At 43.2% G+C, this 24,083-nt stretch overlaps 1 protein-coding gene across 5 annotated transcripts in view; it reads right to left on the bottom strand.

The window, feature by feature from the left end:
• APBA3 (amyloid beta precursor protein binding family A member 3) overlaps positions 1-24,083 on the bottom strand; it is a 245,134-nt gene that overhangs the window by 99,417 nt on the left and 121,634 nt on the right. For 3 of the 5 annotated variants that reach the window (XM_077475672.1, XM_077475668.1, XM_077475670.1), the window contains exon 3: positions 23,493-23,638. In XM_077475672.1, coding sequence (XP_077331798.1) covers positions 23,493-23,638 — 146 coding nt within the window. The remainder of the gene's footprint in view (positions 1-23,492; positions 23,639-24,083) is intronic. The other 2 variants (XM_077475669.1, XM_077475671.1) reach the window with 1 other exon arrangement.

The following is a 24,083-nucleotide window of genomic DNA, read 5'->3' as shown; positions in this document are numbered from 1 at the left end:
TTCAACATTTGTGCATTGTCTACAGGACAAGTGAGGTTTTTATTTACCGAGGATATTGCAGCATCAATTGCTGGAATCCCCCATTTCTTATAGAATTCCTCCTCCATAGGATAAAGTGTAGAAAACTTTTTGGGAGGAAAAATAGGATTTTTGTACTCACCGTAAAATCCTTTTCTCTGAAGTTCATTGACGTACACAGCATCTTCAATCTTGACCTTAGCTTTATATCGCCCCTTTAGGAGAGGGCTAGGCAGAAAGTGTTAAAAACAGCAACACTTGCACAGTACCGCCCAGGGGGCGGACCTACTGGCTATAACCCCTCATACTGCATCCAGCAGCTCAGTTCGTCAAAAGCAGTACAAACAGGAGGGGTGGGTGCTGTGTCCGTCAATGAACTTCAGAGAAAAGGATTTTACGGTGAGTACAAAAACCCTATTTTCTCTTTCGTTGATTGACGGACACAGCATCTTCATCTTGACCTTGGGGCCATCCCCAGGCAGTGTCAAAGAAATGGAGGGGTGGGAACAGCAAGAATATAATTCTACCCATAACAACCAGAGCTCCTCAAGCTTAAACTCCTTAAACAGCCATCTGCAAACCCTTCTGGCCGAAGCAAGCATCCGAAGATGCGTTCACATCAACCTTGTAAAATTTAGTGAAAGTGTGAACGGGTGACCAGGTCGCCGACTTACACACCTGGGAAGCAGACTCTTGATGTCGAAAAGCCCAAGAGGCACCAATTTCCCTGGTAGAATGTGCCGTGACAGGAAAGGCATAAGCCTGAACCACAATCTGTCTGATTCCCCGAGAAATGCTGACCGATGAGACCGTCAGTCCCTTCTTCGGACCAGCCACCGATACAAACAGCGAGTCTGACCTCCAAAAAGGAACCGTAGCAGACAGATACACCCGCAGAAGCCCGGACCACATCCAAGAAATGCAAAGCCACCTCCTTGGGATGTGGCGGCCGAGGACACAAGGACGGAAACATATCCTCATTTAGATGAAAGACCAAAACAACCTTTGGCAGAAATGAAGGCTGCGGATGCTGGACCGCTTTATCCTTGTGAAGAATCAAGTAAGGAGACTTACAAGACGAGGCCGCCAACTCAGAAACCCTCCTAGCAGATGTAATAGCCACTAGAAAGACTACTTTCTGAGAGAGTCAATAAGGGCATCTCCCTAATGTTTTCAAACAGCGGATTTTCTGAAGCACCAAGAGCTCCAGATTCAAATCCCACGGAGGTAGCGGTGGTCGAACTGGAGGGGTCACATGGTGAACCCCCTGAACAAATGTACTCACCAATGAATGAGTCACCAAGAGTTGCTGAAAAGACAGCCAAAGCCGATATCTCCCCTTGATGGTGTTTAAGGCAAGTTTCTGATCCACTCCTCGCTGCAAAAACAGAAGGATCCTGGAAATAGAGTATGTGCGAGGACGCCACCTGTTTCTCATACATGGCGACCATGGCGACGTAGGCCTTCCACGTACGATCATAAATCTTCCAAGAAGATGACTTCTGTGCCCTCAGCATAGTGGAGATTACCGAATCCGACAGACCCTTAACACCTGGCTTTCAACAGCCATGCAGTTAAAGCTAGTGACGGTAAAGCAGGATGAAGTATTGGGCCTTGCGATAGAAGGTCCTCACACATTGGAAGTCGCCAAGGAACATCCACCACCACTCGTACTATGTCGGAGTACCACTGACGCTGAGGCCAATCTGGGGCGATCAGAATTACCGGAATCCCCTCGGCCTCCACTCTGCGTAGCAGTGTGAGGAGAGGGAAAGGCATAAATCAGCTGATAATGCCCCCATGGAGCCACCAGCGCATTTACCGTGTCCACCCAGGGATCTTTTGACCTGACCACAAACCTCTGTACCTTCCGATTGAGTGTGCCCCTTCTTAGGCAAAGGAGCCAAAATACATCCGGATGCAGCGACCATTAACCCTGGTCCAGCATCTGATGACTTGGGTAGTCCGCCTGCCAGTTTTCTACGCCCGGAATTTCCTACTTGATGGTTGACATACGCCACCGCCGTGGTGTTGTCCAACTGGATCCTCACCGGACACCCCTGCAGGCTCTGTGACCATGTGTAGAGGCATCGCCTGATTGCCCAAAGCTCCAGCACATTGATCGGCAACTTAGATTCCTCCCCTGACCAGAGGCCCTGGGTCCCAGTACTCCACCCCAGCCGGTCAGGCTGGCGTCCGTTATGATCACTGTCCAATGTAGAGGTAGGAATGACTTCCCGGGCCAAAATGCTGGGGATTTCAGCCACCAGAGCAGGGAGTCCCTGACTGACTGGCTCACCCGAATCGGCCAATCCAGGGATAACGGAGATTTGTCCCATTTAGTCAATATCTCCTTTTGCAAGACTCTGGTGTGAAACTGGACGTATGGTACCACCTCCAAGGGGGCCACCATGAGGCCCAGGACTCGCATGCAGAAGCTCAGTGACGATCACCTGCGGTTTATCAACAGCTTCACCGCGGCTCTGAGAGTCTGCAGTTTGTCTGAAGGGAGAAACACTCACTTCCATGGAGTCCAGCAGTAAGCCCAGGTACTCCAGGTGCTGATTCGGCACAAGCACCGACTTCTTTGGTTTCAACAGCCACCCAAATTCCTGCAGGGTTTGCATGGTGATCGTCACATCCTCCTTTAATTCTGAGGCGGAAGCTGCTCTCAGGATGAGATTGTCTAGGCAACCCACGATTGCGATCCCGCGTCAAAATTGGAGCCAATACGTTGGTAAAGACTTGGATGCTGAAGCCAAGCCAAAGGGGAGAGCCACAAACTGGTAGTGGGATTCCCCTACTGCAAATCGTAGAAATCTCTGATGCCTGAAGCATATGGCTATGTGCAGGTACGCGTCCTGGATGTTCAAGGACGCCAGGGAGCCCCCCTGATGGAGTGCAGCGATAACTGAGTGAACGGATTCCATTCTGAACCTCTGTACTTTTACAAAGCAATTGAGCGCTTTCAGGTCCAAGATAGGACGTACCCCTTCCTTTTTGGGGACTACAGATTGGAGTAGAACCCCTAAAACCTTTCCGTTTACGGAACAGGCACTATCACCCCGCGGCTTAGCAGGTCCCTTACTGCCCCCAACAGGGCCTCCCGGCGAGGCGGGAATAAGGGTATGCTGGAGGGGAACAATCTGGTGGCCAAGAGGGGAACTCTATCTTGTAGCTTGATGAAATCAGTTTGAAGACCCATTTGTTGGACAACCGAGAGGCCCACCGGGCTGCAGACTCCCAAAGGCGACCCCCCACCCGAGTGACGGGTGGGGGCAAAACTTCATGCGGAAGCATTTTTGCTTGCTGGTTTGTTAGGCTTGCAAGTTCAGGGACGCTTCTGTCCCTCAGCAGACCCCCTGTCGGACTGGGAGCATTTAGCCGATGTCCTGAGATTCAAATTCTCTTGAGCGGAAAATGGGGGCACTTGCCTACAGCGTGGCTCCTTACTCTATCTCTTCCTGAATTTTCAGGATATCATGCACAGCTGTGATAATGCTCCAACGTTTTGTCTTGCGTGGACCCGGACGGGGAATCATCCTCACTGTCTGATCGGTCCTGGTCAGCGTCATCTGACACATCAGAGCAGGGGCCGCCAGTTGCTGCAGGGCCCGAGTCTGAGCTCTCCCCGGAGGAGAAGGAGGGTTGGCAGGGGCCTTTTTTACCATCTTTGCACCCACACACCGCCTCCACCCTTGCAATGAACATTTCAAGGACCGCCGACAAAGCGTCCAAAGGCACCACACTGTTTGCAGATGAGCTGGTTGCAATTGCAGGGAGCTCTGGGGAAGAAACACCAGTTTCTGAAGCCATGCTGACCCACCCTGTCTGCCAACCTTCTAGAACAGTGCGCTTTTTACAAAGAACACCTCGTGGATGACACAGGGGAGAGCGGACAGCAGCACAAAACTGCGCAGCACTCGGTGGGGGTGGTGAGTCCTGCAGGGGGGCCCCTCAGTCTGCAGCAGCTAGGACGGTGGGATTGTGCACCTGTCCTAAGTCCCAAAACAAAAAAGGCTTATAAAACACCCCCCTGCTACAGAAGCTCTTTATTCACAGATAAGGGCTTACCTTGGGGGCATTACTGGACTCGGATGCTGCCACTGGCTCAACTTGAGCGGGTGTGCTCCATCCTCAGTCCTGTCCACAGATTCCATAGAGGAGAACGTAAGCCGGCTGGTGAGACTCCTCTGACCGCTGCTGCACTGCTAAACGAGTCCCCTGCATTGGACCACGCTAAGATCCTTTAAGAAAACGGCATCCAGGAAGTGTGCCATTTCACTTCCGGTGCCATCTTGCCCTTTAACCGGAAGTCCTCCAATGTCATTTTGGTACACTCAACATGGGGGAAGACATGAGGAAGATGCCTGGCCACACAACTAGAGTCTGGAAATGGAAGGGAGTTGCCACTGCTAAACCACCAGGGAGGCAAGTAACCCAATATATACAGGGGGGCCGCCTTGGTCTATATACATAGCAAAACACCCTAGACATGGCCACAACCAGTCCTGGATATCACCAACAGAAGAGGGAGTGCACCAACCAGTTACCAGATCTATATAAAACAAACATTAAGGTGTGCTCTTGGAGGGTCTGGAAACACAAAACAACTGAGGGTTAGAGGAGAGGGAGGGGCCTTTTAAATTGTGTCTGATTTGTGTTTCCTCTAGAGGGTGGAGCCAATCATCTCAAGTAGCTGTCCTGGAAGATGAGGGAGAAATCAATAACAATCAAGTAAAACATTCATATGCATTAAAAACTGTAAATAAGAATGTGTTAAAAAACACATTCATAAATAATCCAGTAAAGTCCCATCAGAAAAAACGAAGAGGAGTGCTATCGTACAAAAAGTTCATTTATACTTGCGTCAACAAAAATCGATATTTCAGTGTGGATAGCAAATTCTTCACACCCAAAAGTGCACACCCAACTCTCAAGCCGCTTACCAGCTACTCTGACCCCAAGATGGGGGTCTAGCTGCTTTTTATCCCAGTATCCCATGGGATGGCTGGATATCAGGAGCCAAGATTCCAGGATTGGTTACCATACAACCAGGATGTTCAATAGTGGGATCAGCAAAAGGGAGAGACAAAAGCGGTATGAACTGCAGATAAAGACATCATGTTGCCCCTGTACAATTTAGTAAGACCTTCAGTTCACAGAAAGGATAATCAGAGAACTAGAGAAAGTGCAGAGAAGGGCAACCAAACTGATAAGAGGCATGGAGGAGCTCAGCTATGAGGAAAGATCAGCTGAACTGAATTTGTTCACTCTTGAGAAGAGGAGATTAAAGTGGTTACATACCCCCAATGCGGAAGTTGTACTTATAGGTACTGTAAATATCTTCTAAACGTGCACCGTTTAGAAGATATTTACCTTGTAGTGCGCTGATGTCATTGGCATACACGCTGTGAAGAAATTGCCCTCCGTGTCCTTTCTTCACTAGCAAGTACCATGACGACGACGACGCCTGCATGGGAGTGATGTCACGCGACTTCAGCCAGTCACAGAGCCAGAGTCTTCGGGCCCGGTAGAAAGAGGTGTGAAGATGGATATGGCCACCAGCTGGCACAGCGTGTGCTTCGCTTGCAGGTAGTGGCACATAATGGGCTAGTATGTTATGCAAACTAGCCCATTATGATTTTACTTTGCAAGTAAAACCTATCAAGGTTTACTTCCTCTTTAACCACTTCCCACCCGGCCAATGCACATATACGGCCGGGTGGGAGCCGTCTACTCCTGATAGGACGTTCAGGAACGTCCATCAGGAGGAGCGGGATGGCGCGCGTGCCCGCGCAGCGGCGCGATCCCGATGCGCCCGTGTCACCCGGACACGGCACATCTCAGATCGGCAGGAGGGCTCTGTGATTGGCCCTCCTGATCACATGACGGCCGTGTCCAATCACGGCCGTCATGTGATGTAAACAAACAGCCGGTTGCTAGGCAATCGGCTCCTCCTCTCCTCACACAGAAGTCATCGCTGAGGAGAGGAGAGCAGATCGCTGCAGCCGGCTGATGATCAGTGAGTATGAGCTGTTTTTTACAGCTTTTTACTCACTGATCACTAGTCTGCGCTTATATCGCAAAAAATAAAAAACGGAGTCGTGAATAAATACCACCAAAATAAAGCTCTATTTGTGCGAACAAAATGATAAAAATGTAATTTGGGTACAGTGTAGCATGACTGCGCAATTGTCACTGAAAGCGCTAGAGCGCTGAAAGCTGAAAATTGGGCTGGGAAGGAAGGGGGCGAAAGTGCCCTGTATTGTAGTGGTTAAGGGGGCATATGATCAACAAATACACAAGTTGTCCATATAGGGAACTTGGTGAGGTTTCACTTTCAGGTCTGTACAGACAAGGGGGGAAATTTTTACGTCTGGAGGAAAATAGGTTCAATCCCTTTACGTCTGCACTATAGCCAAAAGATGGCTACAGGATGGGCTTAATTTGCTGGGAGGGCATACACGGATGTCCTCTCATGCTCACGCTGCCCACACGCCCCCTGCGGTGCGCTTTGTGATCACCGAGTCCAATCACAGGGGTCCTTGACCACGTGATCAGCTGATCACGAAAGTAAACACAAACTGGTTATCGGCTTTTCAGGCAGACAGTGCAAGAAGAGAAAAGTGGTGCTGAAATACCAAAAGAAAAACAATAAAAATATAATAGGGGTACAGTGTTGCATGATCGCGCAATTGTTATTCAAAGTGTGACAGCCCTGAAAGATGAAATTGGCCTGTGCAGGAAAGGGGTAAAAGTGCCCAGTAGGCAAGTGGTTAACAGTAGTTGTAAACCCTCAAATATACCCAGTGAAGTAAATAGCTTCAGATGATACAAAATGATGAAACAAATCCTCCTACATAAGTTGTATTAGTTTATTTTCAGTCTTCTCTTCAGATGTGTGATAAAATCCTTATGCATCTGTGAGGAGTACAGAGGAGATGGCGGACAGTTACAGCTCTTATATACTTTGAGTTAACCTCCACATATTAAGAGCAGTGAAAATGTGGAATAGACTCCCTCAAGAACTTATTCTGGCCAGCTTAGTAGATGGTTTTAAAAACAAAACAAAACCTGGATGCATTGCTAAATGCACATAATATAATTGGATATTAATATTTAGAGGTAACACCATGGGTATCTGATCCAGTGAATGCCTCATGGGGATCGGGAATAATCTGCGAGGGGAGAGATCAGGTGCAGCAGCACTGTAGGCCCATAGCGCTGATCTGTGCCCATTCTAGCACTCATCCAGCCATCCCATCCATGCCCAGCAATACTCATCCATCCGTCCATCCTCAGCAATGCTCATCCATCCGTCCATCCTCAGCAATACTCATCCATCCGATCCACACTCAGCCATACCCAACCACCCTATCCATACTCCACCATCCACATTCATGGCTCAACCATTCTTAGCCATCCTCATCAACGGCTCATCCATGCCACTACAGTGCCTCAAAGTGTAATAGGTAGTCAAATTAGATTTGAAATGTATGCCCCTAGAACACCTGATGGTGTTCCCTGCATTTTGGGACCCTGTATGTAGCCAGGCTATGTAACAGTCTCACACATGTGGTATCGCCATACTCAGGAGGATCAGCAAAGTTTTGGGGTGCAATTTTTGCCATGTACATGCTATGTGTTAGAAATATTGTATAAATGGACAACTTTGTGTAAAAAAAAATAAAATAAAATAAAAAATAAAATGCGGGTTCCATTTTCTTTACAAAAACTTGTAGAAAAAAAAAAAAAAAAAAAAAAAAGACACGTTCAAAAGACCTGATATGCCTCAGATTATACGTTGGGGTGTTTTCTTTCCATAATGGGATCGTTTTTTTTGGGCGTTATTATTGACCTGGTGCTCCAGGGCCTTCAAAATTGCAAGAAGTAGTAAATAAATTAGATGTGTAATTTATGCTCCTAGAACGCCTGAATGTGCGCCCTGCATGCTGCGCCTCTATATGTGGCCACGGTGTGTAAAAGTCTCACACATGTGCTATCTCCATACACAGGAGTAGAATGTATTTCAGGATGTAATTTGTGGTATGCATCTGCTATGTGTGAGAAATAACCTGATAATATGACACTTGTGAAAAAAGAAAACAAAATCTTGATTTTGCAAAGAATTGGGAGAAAAAAATTACAACTTCAAAAAACTCACCATGCCTTTTTCTAAATACAGTACCTTTGAATGTCTACTTTGCAAAAAGGGGTTTTGGGGGGTATTTGTACTGTCCTGGCTTGTTAGGGTCTCAAGAAATGAGCTAGGCCGTCAGTACTTCAGGTGTGATCAATTTCCAGTGATTGGCACCATAGCGTGTAGACTTTAACTTTCCCACAGACCAAATAATATACACCGATTTGGATTATTTTTACCAAAGATATGTAGCAGTATAAAATGTGGCCAAAATGTATTATGAAAAATTACTAAATTTTATAACAAACAAAGAACATGTATTTCTTTTTTTTAAAGGATTTTCAGTCTTTTCTTGGTTGGCCTCTCCCAACAGTCCACTCTGGTATAACCCTATGCTTAAGGAGCTAAACTCACCCTAAAAGATGGACATTCAAGGGGATCAAATACTTATGCCACATATACACTCCTCAGGGTTTCAAATCCTTCTCCCAGATGAGATTAGACTTTGATTTGCCATGTACCTATCTATTCTATTACTACCAACTCAGACATGCTATGCAAGCACAGTTTGGCTACTTGGCCAGTCCCCTAGAGACCCCTGACCTGAAAAAGCTCCTAAGAGCTCGGGACCAGAAAAAAATTATCTACCTATTACTCAGCCCTAGTGACAAACTAATCCTAGGTTCAGGGCAGCACAACAGAAATGGGACTCCTTAGACATCCCTATCACAGAAGACGACTGGTCTGAATTCTGTGACACCTTTAAGACCTTGGTAATCTCTTCCAGAGATAGGATAATTAAACTCAAGGTCTTTCACCAATCCCACCTTATTCCAGTTAAAAAAAAAAAAAAAAAAAAAAAAATGGGCATATCCCACTCGGCCGAATGCTTTCGAAAATGGACACATAGCCGACTTCCACCACTGCTTCAGGACTTGTCCTATTGTACAGAACTTCTGGGTGAACATAGGTGCCTTTCTCTCCTCAGCACTGGGTCTCCCCAATATACTTAACCCCAAGAACTGTCTCTTGTGCATTTCTGGTGACCTCCTAGTTTCCTCCCAGGCCAAGAGACTGCTTGGTATCCTCTATTGTTACACGAAAAAGTTCATCTTGCTGACCTAGAAGGGTATTGCGACCCCTACTAGGGGTCTCTGGTTAAAACTGGTTAACAAATCCCTACCACTGTATAAGCTCGTCCTTTGATATCCAAAGGAGAAAAAAAAAACACTTCACAAGATCTGGGACAAATGGCTGGCTAACCCACTAACCCTCTCACCTACACTGCCATAATTGGGTATTTAAGGTAGTTTGCCTCATACAGTAAATTAGTTTTGCCATGATAGTACTATCCATGACTGTGATACTTGTCTATCCACTTAAGGACCGGGCATTTTTTTCAGACTCTTTTTACAGGTTAAAAATTTAATTTTTTTTGCTAGAAAATTACTTAGAACCCCCAAACATTATACTTTTTTTTTCCTAACACCCTAGAGAATAAAATGGCGGTCGTTGCAATACTTTCTGTCACACCGTATTTGCGCAGCGGTCTCACAAACACACATTTTTTAAACATACACATTTTGAATTAACAAAATAAGACAACAGTAAAGTTAGCCCAATTTTTTTTATATTGTGAAAGATAATGTTACACCGAGTAAATGGTTACGCAACATACCATGCTTCAAAATTGTGCCCTCTCATGGAATGGCAACAAACTTTTATCCTTAAAAATCTTCATAGGCAACATTTAAAAAATTCTACCGGTTGCATGTTTTGAGATAGAGGTCTAGGGCTACAATTATTGCTCTCAGAATACCGATCGCGGAGATACTCACATGTGTGGTTTGAACACCATTTTCATATGCTACTATAGGCACTACTCACGTATGCATTTGCTTCTGCAGACGAGCTTGGTAGGACGGGGCGCGTTTAAAAAAAATTTTTTCCCTTATTTTACCTTTTATTTTTACACGGTTTAAAAAAAAAATTCTGTCACTTTTACTCCTATTACAAGGGATGTAAACAAATGAATGACAGAACCTCATAAATATGAGATCTGGGGTCAAAAAGACCACAGATCTCATATTTGGACATAAAAGCTAAAAAAAAAAAAAAATTGGATTTTTGTACTCACCGTAAAATCCTTTTCTCTGAAGTTCATTGACGGACACAGCATCTTCATCTTGACCTTAGGGTTATAGCGACCCTTTAGGAGAGGACTAGGCAGAACATGTTAAAAACAGCAAAACGGCACAGTACCGCCCAGTGGGCGATCCTACTGACTATAGCCCCTCACAATGCATCCAGCAGCTCAGCTCGTCAAAAGCAGTACAAACATAAATAGGAGGAGTGGGTGCTGTGTCCATCAATGAATTTTAAATCCCAAGGATTTAGAGGTGCCTTGATAGGGGGATTAATCCGTGTTACACCCTGAATAAGCTATGCACCAAGAGTGGGAAGCAAGAAGGCATGAAAAAAAAAAAAAAAAAACAGACAAGGCCAGGATCTGGCTTTTGATAGAAGTCAAGGCCAGCTTCATTTCAGATCCCATATGCAGGAAATCAGGGATCCTGCCTATGACATACTTCTTTGGGTGCCAACCCTTGGATCCACACCAAGAAACATATGCCTTCCAGACTCTATAGTAAGTGAGTATTAATCAAAGTAGATACTACTGAAGGAGATCACCCACAATCTTTTATAAAGTGGGATTCAACAGTCAAAACTGTTACATTTTTCGTCCAGACCTTGTGAGAGAAGGTCTGGCTATAATGGCAGAGTCTGAAGGACTCCAACTGCCATTGTTATGATCTTGGTAAATCAAGATCTTCTGGGACCCACTGGGGCCACCAGAATCACCTCCTTTTGTTCCTGCTTAATCCTGCGGAGAAGGTGCGGTAGTAGCAGAACTGGAGGAAATGCATAGATCAGTGAAAACTGATCCCCTGGGAAGACTAATTTGTCTGTTCCGCCTGCTAGCGGATCCCTTGTTCTCAACACAAAGCTGTCGACTTTGTTGTTGAATCTGGATGCGAATAGGCCCATGTTCGGAATACTCCATCTCTGACATATCGCTAGTGAAATGGATATTTTGATGATAGGCAACTCCTATCCTCATATTGATTAGTGGTTCCAAATTAATAACTACTGCAGTAGGGAACAGACACAAAAGATACGCTCAGCATCTTTCCAAATAACCGTTCTCCTTTATTATGACGCATTTGAAGATTACGTAGGTATCACATTAATATTACAATTGTACATTTATGGTAACAAGGGGCGTTACAAAGGCAGGCTAATTCTAATCAGGACTTGAAAGAATGCAAAACATGTACTGAAAACATTATTAGTGCCGTGTGCACAGAGAGGGAATTATGCAATACATATAAAATAGAATACAATTATATACAGAACCTGCAAATTTCCATTACAGTCTCCTCTCTTTTGATCAATATTTTGATCACTAACCATACCTGCTATCACCTTTAACCTGGAACCTCCACATGGTTAGGTGGAGGTAGTCCTGGCCAAAGAGGCAAAAACTCCATTGTGGAGAAAATAATAGCTGAGCATCTTTTTCATTACAAAATGACTTTTCACTGAAAAACAAAATGATTGATAAGACATATTTACAGAGTACTGGCTGTACACTCCTGTGGCCAGAATGGCCTTCTAGCTTAATTGCTGGTATGCTGACTTAGCATATGTAAACACAGACAATTCTACATAAAATGGAAGAGGTACAAAAGACAAATATGACTTCAACATGGCTAAACTACTTTTCAAATGTATATAACCCTTACAATTAAAGTAATTGAATCAAAAAGTACCCTAGACTGTTATCGCAAGAGGAAAACAAATCAAACACAGAGATTTCTTTAATTTAGTAATTTTTGCAGTGTCTAGTATGGATCCAGGTGACTTTTCTTTCAAGTTTTACAAAACTGTACATGAAGTAGATGCTGTATTGAGTCTCCAAACATTTCCTTATATATAAAATGTCTCTTAACAATCCACAAGTCACCTGGCTTTAGTTTTAGATCCTTCCAAACTTTTAGGAACTGGAATTGGGGAGAACACACATAAGTTTGTCAAAAACCTTAAAAAATCAGCAACATTCTCTGTGAGATCCGAATGGAAGACTTCAGCTGATGAGAAAAAATACAAGCAAGTGAGTAACACACTCCCAAACCAATTCCCATAGGGAAAGAGTCCTACATCCCCTTACGGGCTTGATAAAATATAATAAAACATTCAGGCAAAAGTTTTCTAGTTTTACTCTACTTTGTCTGCTACATTGTAGACAGTAGGGGGTGTAAAAATAAAACCTCAAAACTTCTAGTAAGGACTCTCCTATAAAAATGATTTCCTCTGTTACTCTCTGTAGATTCTACACTCTGTACTTACAAACTACTTCTGATAACACTTTTTTATGGTGGCCTTTTCAGTAGCATTTGCCACTGGACATCCAGAAAACATGTCCATAAAAAACAAAAATACATACTCGTAAGATCCTGATTTGGGCATCTGGATAGATCTTTTTGTTATCTGTGGAAGGGATGTTCAGCTTTTGGTAACACCTTTGGTAACAGGGAAAACAAGAAGTGGTATGTTATAAAAACAACTGTGGAGAACCCTGGCTCTATCCCACGCTCATTTACTAAGGCAGCCATAACTACTTGTGACTGATGACACTGTCCACGTGTCAAGCTGAAGGGAAAAAGAGTGTCTGGCAAACATAAATGATCACCTTTTCCAAAGTCTTGTTTCGTAAGAAGTTGCCCTCTGTGGACCACTTGTGCTTCTCGTTCTGGGGTCCTTAAAGTTGAATTACTAATCCCAGCTATACTGGGCCAGAACTAGGGTGGAATCTGAGTTGCACAGACCCAGCAAGTGTCCGGCGCTGTAAATGCAGCATCCTTAGAGTCACCTGGTCTGCTTCCATATGTGAGTTTTACTGTTAGTATGACTACCTCAGCAAGAACCTGGAAGGCTGAAAATAGCCAATCAAATTAACTTGGCATGCTTGATTGGTTTACCCGTTAAGTAAAAACAAACTTCTGGCGCTTCAAGTGGAACCAAACGCTCTCTATATCTTGACTATCTATATAAATATATACTATTTTTATAGCTCACGGGCTTTGCTTAAACATGGAGCTCTGCTTCTTGAGCTGGGGAAAAAGGATCCAATGACTCTGAATACAGAGTATCCTTCTGGGTGATGAACGTCATCCATCCTCAGTATAAAACCAGGAATAACACTACAAAAAAAGTAAATACTCGGGTCTTCAGGGAGTGTGTCCTGCACTGGGCTCACAGCAGCTGATTCCCATGTCATCAATTTAACACATGCTTTTTCTTTGTCTCCAGCCTCCTCCAATAGAGGCAATAAGGTGGCTGGATTCAAACGTACACATTTTTCATTGTTAGAGTTGTACATAAACACACAAAACAAATTCATATTTTGAACCTTTCATTAGACAAACATTTAGTTAGCTATACATTTACTGCTCAGAATATCGGACCATTAAAAATTAAATATTCAACCAAAATAATGTCTGTAACTTTGTCTAATAGCACCTTTGCATAAAGCTACAGCTCTGATATATCAGAGTGAACCCTTCATTACTGGGTCCAGCTTGCATAAATACAACAATGGCTTTTTTCTATCATGCTGTTTGTGTAAGAACTCTAGTTTCATGTTTCAAAAAGACAACTTTTTCCTGGCAATATTATAATAAATGATAAGAATACCCTGCAGTCATGCAGAGATGTCCATAAATCCAAAATATTCTTCTACTTATACCCACTGCACTTACAAGGAAAAGGGACACACCATTTCACAATCCACACATTCTGCTTTGGATTTCAAAAATAAAAATACATAAAAACAAAAAGGACCAACAATATGTATGATGGACCAGAAAGCACTCGGCCATTAAAAACTATAAAGCTATCCTAACAGGGTGTGTGGACTTGATGTGATGGGTCTGTTATATTTAAATGTTATTACTCTCACATCATGGACCGCACATTACATTATCAGACTAAGATTTCATTTCTGTAGAAAAACGTCCTTATGTATCCCATTCATCTTGGCTTTGTTAAACATTACTGCAGCTGTATTCAAATTAACAACCTCATCTTAATCTTTTTTTTTTTTTTCCACTCAAATGTAAAATTACAAAAATTGTTATCTTAATCTAAACTAATTCCATTTTTACCAATTTCCCCATTAACCTGGATTTCATTTCCAACCAAAGGTTGTCTAAACCAGTTTCAATATATCTATATTTATTAATAAAATTGTTAAACTCATATTAGAAATTAATACTCATATGATAATTTCAATATCGCACACTAATATATATGCACGGATAAATGTCCTTAAAGGGGGACATATTACTTCATTTTACTCAATTTCTCTCTCTTTTTTTAATGCACTGTTAACACTATCAAAGGATATTCAAATTGTGTAAGGCACAGTTAAATGTAACCTTCATTTTACCATGTTTGGAAAACAGATTCAAAAATAATTGTGATCACATTGTTTATCATTAGATTCGTTAACCCGGCACATTGTTATAAATGTTTTGTCTAAAAAACTGAAATTGGCATGGTGTCCTTCAAGCTTATCACCAACCTCTCATGCCAGCCACTTTCATGAGAGCACAAAGGAGGGGGCCACATCTGCGTACATGACACATGCAAGCGATAGAACTAAAGGTTCCAGCATTCATACACATACACCAATATCTCTCTAAAATCGCTTACATTATTCCCATTTGTACACAACACATGCATATCATTCTCTCACATTCTTTTAACGCTTTTTAATACTTCCTTGCTTAAATTTCTGCTTTCTTTATTTTGCTCTGATATCCTTTGCATCCAATGTATTGTAATACCATACTTCACATACTGTACCTTCTATGATCAGACGGGCAGCTATAGTGCTCATCCCATCTTCCCTCTCTGACAACATATAAAGCATTCGGTTACTGTTTCTTGACTTTACTAGTTGTAGTGCCTGACCCCAAATTCATACCACAACTTATCAAAATGTCCCTTTCTGTCTCGTGTTAATGTCACTCTTGATCCATCCTGCTCACATAGATAGCCGTTTCTCTAGCTGTATACTCTGCATGATTCTTTGTCCCTGTGGACTTTGGTGGTAACCCAGTTACCCTTTGTGGATCCCTGTCCACTTTAACCATTAATCTATGGGCTCAGTATAGGCAGAACCGCAACTTCGGTTCATATATAGCGCTCCACTTGCGCTGGGCATTTTTGAGGGTCTCTTACCCGTCATTCCCTTACTTAATTTAATGCCCATAATGACTGGCCAGTCTTCTCTGCTTGTGCCTATACACTCCTGCCTCTAAACTACTTTATCTAGCAGATGTACTACATATACCTGTGAACAGCACTATTCTTCCCTTTCTCTATAACACTCTGATGGACAGTAGACAGTGACAACATAACATATAACCACTAATCAATACAGTTCGATTAAGGGGAGTAAAATAGGTACCCTTTGTCCCGAAAATGCCTTACCGATCAAGGAAGTCTGATAACTCAAAATGTAAGCAAAAGGCTTACCTCAGCCGGCTGATTATCAGAAATTCCTGGATCGTCTCAAGCTCCTCGTTTTGGATACTCAGGGTCACCTGATAACCCCTCCTGGCTGGCTTGCCACCTGAAATGGATATTTTGACGATAGGCAACTCCTATCCTCATATTGATTAGTGGTTCCAAATTAATAACTACTGCAGTAGGGAACAGACACAAAAGATACGCTCAGCATCTTTCCAAATAACCGTTCTCCTTTATTATGACGCATTTGAAGGTTTTTATACACATGATTACGTAGGTATCACATTAATATTACAATTGTACATTTATGGTAACAAGGGGCATTACAAAGGCAGGCCAATTCTAATCAGGACTTAAAAGAATGCAAAACATGTACTGAAAACATTAGTGCCGTGTGCACAGTGAGGGCATTATGCAATACATATAAAATAGAATACAATTATATACAGAACCTACACATTTCCATTACACTAGGAAGATGTCGGGGTGAAGAGATCCTTCTCCCGGAAACAATTGTTGATGACTCAAGTAGTACGCCTGACAATTCTCTATTCCTGAAATAAAAACTGCTGATAGTCAAAGAATGTTGTGTTCTGCCCAAGCTAGAACATTATTCACCTCTTTTTGGGCTGCACGACCTCTCGTGCCCCCCTGGTGATTGATGTAAGCCACCACCGTGGCCTTTTCAGACTGAATCCTGACAGGACAGTCCCGTAGTCTGACCCTCCCAGATTCTAGGGCCAGACGTACTGCCCGAATCTTCCAAACAGTTGATAGGCAAGGTCCTCTAACCTGGACCATCTCCCCTGGACAGAATCTTCTTCCAGGGCTGCTCCCCAGCCTAGAAAGGCTAGCATCTGTTGTACAGGGTACAGGTAAACAAGATTTTCCCTTTTGCTGGATAACCACCAATTTAGGCTCCGACTTACATCGGGAGCCAAGCGTATTGGAAACAAACAAGGCCTGAATCTTTATTCCAGACCGACAGGATGGCGTTTTGAAGCAGTTTTTGAGTAAAAACTACGCATAAGGGACGGCCTCCAAAGAGGCCACCATTTCTCCTAACAATATCATGCACAGCCGAACAGAAGGATTTTTCTTGTTTTAATAAGTTGAATTAGTCCTACAATGGAACGGATTCTTGTCTAAGGCAAGAATACCTTCCTCTGTAGGGTATCTATAACCAGCCCCAAGTACTGTAATCTCCTTGATGGTTTTAAGGAGGATCTTCCTAGGAGTATCCAGCCCAGAGATTCCAGGTAGTTATAGCTACGATCAGACTCTGGTTTACACCCAAGACCGAATGATCTATTAAAAGTAGATCTTCTAAATAGGCTAAGACCGTTATGCCTTGAGCCCTTAATCTGGCTAAAGGAGGTGCCAGAATCTTTCAAAACACCCGTGGTGCTCTGGCTAAACCGAATGCCAGGGCAACAACTGAAATTATAGTTTTATATTTCAAAACGCAGACATTTCTGGTGAGCAGGAAAATTTGGCACAAGGAGATATGCATTGTTGATATCGATTAAAGCCAAAAAACTCCCCTCCTTGCAGGATGGACACAACCAATCGGATTATAAAAGGATCGGGTGTTTAAGTGCAGATTCAGATCTTCAAGATCTAGAATGGGTCTTACCTCTCAGTTTGGTTCTGGAACAGTAAAAGGTTCGAGTCAAACCCTGTGCCCTATTCCACTAAGGGAACCTCTGGTATCACAGACTGGGATAATAGATGATCCAGAGGCCAGAAAGACTTTTCTCTGGATCCTTGGGAACATTTTCCCTTAGAAAAAAAAATGAGGAGACGGAAACTCTTGGAACTCTAGTCGTAACCTAGAGAAAAAAAACTGAAGAAATCCATCTGTCTTGACATTCTAAACTGACGGTTGAGGCCGCCGAGTCTGCCTAGAGGCAGATGCCCCTGGCATAGTAGAGGCAGCACGATTAAAGGAGAAATATTTGATCCACAGATAAAGTGTGGAGAATTTCTTGGGAGGATAACATTGTTTATCCGGATGTTCCCATTCAGAATAAATACGTTTTTTTAGCCATGAATAGGAAAAAAAAAAACATCCCCAGATGGTGGAGGTTCTAATGAACCCAATTAGAAGTAGGTTCCTCAAGAGTCTGTGCTGTAGGCAGCAAAAAAGTTGAGTAAGGGAATACACAATCAACCTGTCTTGTGATGCTACTCCTTCCATATTAGGATCCTCAGAAGAGGATAAATAAGTATCTTCCAAATATTTGGGAAGATCTACCTGATCCCCAGCCTCCTGCACCTCAATAAGAGGGTCCTGAGGACTAGATGGGAATCCGCTATGTTTAGCCCCACTATGGAGAGGCATCATAGCATTAATCGCCTTTCCAAATTACAAATGGTAGAAGAAAAAACCTATTGTATGATATATACAGGGACTGAAGTGTTTTATGCAAGAGTTTCCCCTGACGGCTCAATCCGACTAGCCGCATCCCTCTCAGAGGAGGATTACATTCTTTTGGAAATTGATTCAGTTTATAGTGAAAAACCATTGACTCCTTTAGAGAAGTTCCTGGTCATTACCATTCATAGCCTGAAGCATAAAGCAGAGGCACTATGCAAAAGAATGTACATTGCTAGGCTATAGTTTATCGCCATTAGCTGCTATTAACCTCCCTAGCGGTAATCCCAAGTCTAGCTCGGGTTGGGAATTTACTAGCAGGAGCGGTAACCCCGAGCCAGACTCGAGATCGCATCGCTGGATGCAGGGGAGGACACAGTGAGACGTATTTACCTTTTCCCCTGGATCCAGCGATGTCCTCCGCTCGATTCACAGTGCCGACGAGCTCCGTTCCCTGCGACGTTACGGCGCATGGGAGCGGAGAACGGCGGCAAATTCAAAAATTTAAAAAGACACAAAACACACACAGCACTGTAACACATACAGCGCTAAAATCAACCTCCTACACATATGGCCGGCATCTAACTCCGTAAGCCACGAACCCGCACGCGAATTACGCCACCCCACCCTTCCTTTCAAAGGAAAGTGCTTGCAGGTATTGCCGGGGGGGGGGGGGGGGGATTTTGAGGGCACAGGAAGAGAAGCAGTCCCCCTTTCTTACCGGAGGATCTGTTGCGGCTGGAGAGGAGAATGAAGGCTTCTGTGCAGTTTCCAGCGTCAGGACGGTGAGTGCTCAATACAGCCCCCAGTGGTGACACATAGGCATGACAACATTACACATAGGAGAAATTCCTGAGATAATCTCCCTTACCTTTTCCTCGCAGCATGGTTTTATCAGCGATAAAGACCCAATCTTCAACCTTCAGGGTGGGCTCAGAGACCTTTTAGGAAACCTTCAGGAACCGGGGAACCCCGGTTTACCCACAATCCTGGACCTGCAACAGCACCCTGCCAGTAAAAAGTTTATGGCCTTACTACCAAAAAGTACTGAATCCCATGGCCCAGCTCTCTAAAGAGAAGCGTTTGCAAGCAAAACCTCGTTTATTCGGACACGAGGCCCGGGTACCATTCATTTAGCCCATGAAAAGACATCAGAACGGATACCGTCAGCATGGCTAGCCCCAGCAAGGATTGCTTCCAGTGGTGCTCAGCACAACACATCTTTACTCGTGACCAACATCTTAGACATTGGCTAAAAAAAAAAAAGGAGTGGGGGGGGGGGGGGGGGGTTATATAGGGAGTACACTTCTTGCCTCAGGGCATTCCAGTGTCCATCACCTATCAGTGGCCCTATAACCCACATAGTAACTACTCATTTAGATGAAAAGCCGAAACAACCTTAGGAAGAACCGAAGGCTGTGCGAGCAGCAGCACCTTATCTTTGTGGAAGACCAAGTAGGGAGACTTGCATGACAAGGCCGCCAACTCAGAAACCTTCCTGGCAGATGTAATAACCAATACAAAGACTACTTTGACGTACTTAGTCCGTTGAAACACATTTCAGCGGACAATCCGCTCGTGTGTGGGCTTCAGCGGACTTTTTCAGCGTGCAGTCCGGAGTACTAAGATTTTCGGTTTTTCCAAAAATCTGTCCGTGGTACTTTGGTTTCAGCGGACAAAACGGTCGTCAGTATGCTAGTTCGACGGACTAAGAATGGCGCATGCCCAGAAAGGATTTACACGGCGGAAGGGTGCTTTGCTGTGTCTTGGACTTCCTATTTCTAGTCCCGTCGTACGTGCTGTACACGTCATCTCGCAAGCTTTCGACGGACTGTTTGTGTATCCGTGTGTGGTCAAGTCCGTTCAGTGGAAAGTTCGCCGGATTGTCCGTCGGATTGTATGACGGACTAAGTATGCCATACAATCCGCTCGTGTGTACGCGGCATTAGGGAATCTCCCTGTTTTTAAACGGCGGTTTCTGAAGCACCGAGAGTACTAGATTCAAATCCCACGTAGGCAGCGGTGGTCGAACCTAAGGGGCCACATGTTGAATCTCCTGAACAAACGTACTCACCAATGAATGAGTCGCTTGAAAAAAAATAAAAAATAAAAAAACAGCCAGCGCCGATAATGCCCCTTAAGAGTGCTTAAGGCAAGTTTCTGATCCACTCCTCACTGCAAAAACAGCAGGATCCTGGAAACTGAGTATGTGCGTGGACGCCACCCCATCTCCTCACACATGATCCAGGTGTAGGCCTTCCACGTACGATGAGAAATCTTCCACGAAGATGACTTCCGTGCCCTCAGCATAGTGGAGATTACCGAATCAGACAGACCTCGGTCCCTTAGCACCTGGCTTTCAACAGCCAACCCACATCCTACCTGGAGCATGGACTCGGAGGAAGCGTGCAGCATGAACACAGAGACAAAAATGAAAAGCATAGAAAGATATGTGCTCTTGACATCCCACGGTAGCGACTTTAGGCATAGCAACATTTTACTTAAAGGAGAAAAAAAGCATAAGAAACTAGAAAAATGCCTTAGGCATCTCTTACCTTATCCAGCTGCAGGGTCTGTGGTAACAGACCCAATCTTCACCTCTCCAGGTGGGCTCCGTTTGAAAAAACTTTCAGGGATTATGGCCTCCCTAAAAAGGGGAATCCTAGCTCTGGGCCTGTAAAGCACCCCCCGCCAGGGATATGGTTAAAAAACAAAAAACAAATACTGGATACCGGGGTCCAGCTTTCTAAAAAGAAAAACATTACAGGCAGAACCTCGTTTCTCCAGACATGGGGCCCGGGTACCATTCAATTCGGCCTAGAAAAACCTTTGAATGGATTCTGTTGCCTGACTTGTCCCATAAGGAATATTCCAGCAGAGCTCAGCACAAAACATCTTTACTCGTGACCAACACCTAAGACACTGGCGAAAAAAACTGAGGTACTCCCAGTTAGCGGAGGGGTTATATAGAGGCTAAACTTCCTGTCTAGGGTGTGCCAGTGTCCATCGCTTAGTGGTGCCTATATAACCCATCAGTAAATACTGAGGCTCTGTGTCCTGTGATGTACGATAAAGAAAAAGGAACAATGGTCTAGCTATCACCTGACTGAGTTCCTTAAGGACCATCGGGTATAAGCCATCTGGTCTTGGTGACTTATTTATGTTAAGTTTTTCAAGTATTTTTTCTAGCACACTTCTGTTAACCATTAGGGTGCATTCTGTGATGTGTTAACAACGTTACAGTCTTGTTACTATATCTCCCAGTTTCTTTTGTGAAAAATGAGAACAAATCATTTAAAACTTTTGCCTTTTCTGTCTTTTGTAACCAAATTCCCTTCATCATCCTTTATGGGGCCAATATGTTCTGGTCTCACTTTTACAGTGTATGTTTAAAGAATTTATTTTTTTCCCCCCCCTTTTTGTTTTTACTCTCCTCCACTATGTGCCTTTCATGGTCTATTTTAGCTACCCTGATTGTGCACACTTCCTTTTGCATTATTTGTATTGTCAGAATGTTGACAATGTATTTTTTAAAGGCTTTTTTTTTTTTTTACATTAGAGTTACATTAGACATAGAACTGTAGGTGTTTCAGGCAACTAAAATTTGTCCCCCAGGGTTCTGTGCTGGTACTAGAGCTACACGATTGTGGCCAAAATGAGAATCACAATTTTTTTTGCTTAGAATAAAAAGATTACGATTCTCTCCCGATTCTCACAACGTAAAATATTTCACATTCTACAAAAAAAATGGGCTAACATTACTAGTTTTTTTTTTTTTATTCATTTTTTTTTATTGCATTTGAAAAAGCTCTGCGCAAATATAGTGCGACATAAAATATTGCAACAACCACCATTTTATTCTCTAGGGTGTCTACTAAAATTTTATATATATATATATATATATATATATATATATATATATATATATAAATAAATGTTTGGGGTTTCCAAGTAATTTTCTAGCAAAAAAAAAAGAAAAGATTTTAAACTTGAAACCAACAAATGTCAGAAAAGGGTTTAGTGTTTAAGTGGTTAAACTTTTTTCACTTACACATTGACAAATTGTTACAATGTTTATACTTGAGTTCAACTAATAAAGAATGTCTTGATACTTGGCAGACTGTCTAGTTTCTCTTCCTTTCTTTTGAATGCTGTGGATTTCAGAAGAGCAGAGAGAATTCTTGGCATAGAAAAAATTGTTAAAAACTTTAGTCAAGATCGCGATAACTTTTCTTGACGATTAATTGTGCAGCTCTAGCTGGGACTAATCCTGTTTAATTTGTTCATAAATGACCTGGAGGATGGGGCAAACAGTTCAATCTCTGTATTTGCGAACGATACTAAGCTAAGCAGGGCAATAACTTCTCCGCAGGATGTGGAAACCTTGCAAAAACATCTGAACAAATGAATGGGGTGGGCAACAACATGGTAAATGAGGTTTAATGTAGAAAAATGTAAGATAATGCATTTGGGTGGCAAAAACATGAATGCAATCTATACACTGGGTGGAGAATCTCTGGGGGAATCAAGGATGGAAAAGGACCTGGGGGTCCTAGTAGATGATAGGCTCAGCAATGGCATGGAATGCCAAGCTGCTGCTAACAAAGCAAACAGAATATTGCCATGCATTAAAAAGAGGATTCATTCCAGAGATAAAACGATAATTCTCCCGCTCTACAAGATTCTGGTCCGGCCGTACATAGAGTATGCTGTCCAGTCCTGGGCACCAGTCCTCAAGAAGGATGTACTGGAAATGGAGGAAGTACAAAGAAGGGCAACAAAGCTAATAAAGGGTCGGGAGGATATTAGTCATGAGGAAAGGTTGCGTGCACTAAACTTATTCTCTTTGGAGAAGAGACGCTTGAGAGGGGATATGATTTAAATTTACAAATACGGTACTGGTGACCCCACAACAGGGATAAAAAAAAATTCGGAAGGGAGCTTAACAAGACTCGCGACCACTCATTAAAATTAGAAGAAAAGAGGTTTAACCTTAAACTATGTAGAGGGTTCTTTACTGTAAGAGCAGCAAGGATGTGGAATACCCTTCCACAGGCGGTGGTCTCAGCGGGGAGCACTGAAAGACCACAACATACAGGGATATACAATGTAATACGGACATAAAATCACACACCTAGGTTGGACTTGATGGACGTGTGTCTTTTCAACCTCACCTACTATGTAACACATGCTCTCTCTCTTAGCTGTACTAAGGCCATTAAAAAGTTATTGAATAGATGAGAGCATTTTCTTTCAAACATTCTGTGCATTTTCCCTCCTTGTATACACAGATTTTTTATCCATATCACCTGAGCAGCACCATTGAACATATTTTTTTTTTTACTTTCATCTCACCTTCACCCTGTCCACTGCTTCTCGCGCCTGTTTCATTTGGGTACTTGCCATTTGATGTCTTTCACATTCCAGTTGTGTAGATCCAAGATAACTGGCCCCAAAAATTACCCCACCCAGCAAATCTTCTGGTTCACAAGGGCCTGAAACTGATTAGAATACAAAAAAAAAAAATGTTGTTAGCAATCCTTTAATTTATTCTGGAACTACTTTAAAACACATCAGACAATGGAAGTTATTTGGTATTAAAAAATTACACATTTAAGATGTATACCATATTTTAGCACAGAAAGTAGTAATAATAACTTTTTATAGACTGGACAAAATTTTATTTGACATAATAGGTTATATGTTAAACAATGATGGCCTTTTCTAAGCATTTTGCTGTTAAGGAGTCTACCCTAAGGCCCCTTTCACACTGGGGCCAGAGCGGCATCAAAGAGGCGCCATTTTTAGTGCCGCCTTACCGTCGTTTTAGCGGTGGTATTCACCCGCTAGTGGGCGGTTTTAACCCCCGCTAGCGAACGAAAAAGGGTTAAAACCACCCGCAAAGCCACGCTGCCCCATTGATTTCAATGGGTAGGAGCGGTTTAG

This window comes from Lithobates pipiens, unplaced genomic scaffold, assembly GCF_037356315.1.
Source record: "Lithobates pipiens isolate NorthernLeopardFrog02 unplaced genomic scaffold, aLitPip1_a1.2 Scaffold_13, whole genome shotgun sequence".
NCBI classification, from domain to species: Eukaryota; Metazoa; Chordata; class Amphibia; order Anura; family Ranidae; genus Lithobates; species Lithobates pipiens.
The sequence above is the reverse complement of the archived record's forward strand: the minus strand, read 5'-3'. Positions and strand labels throughout refer to the sequence as shown.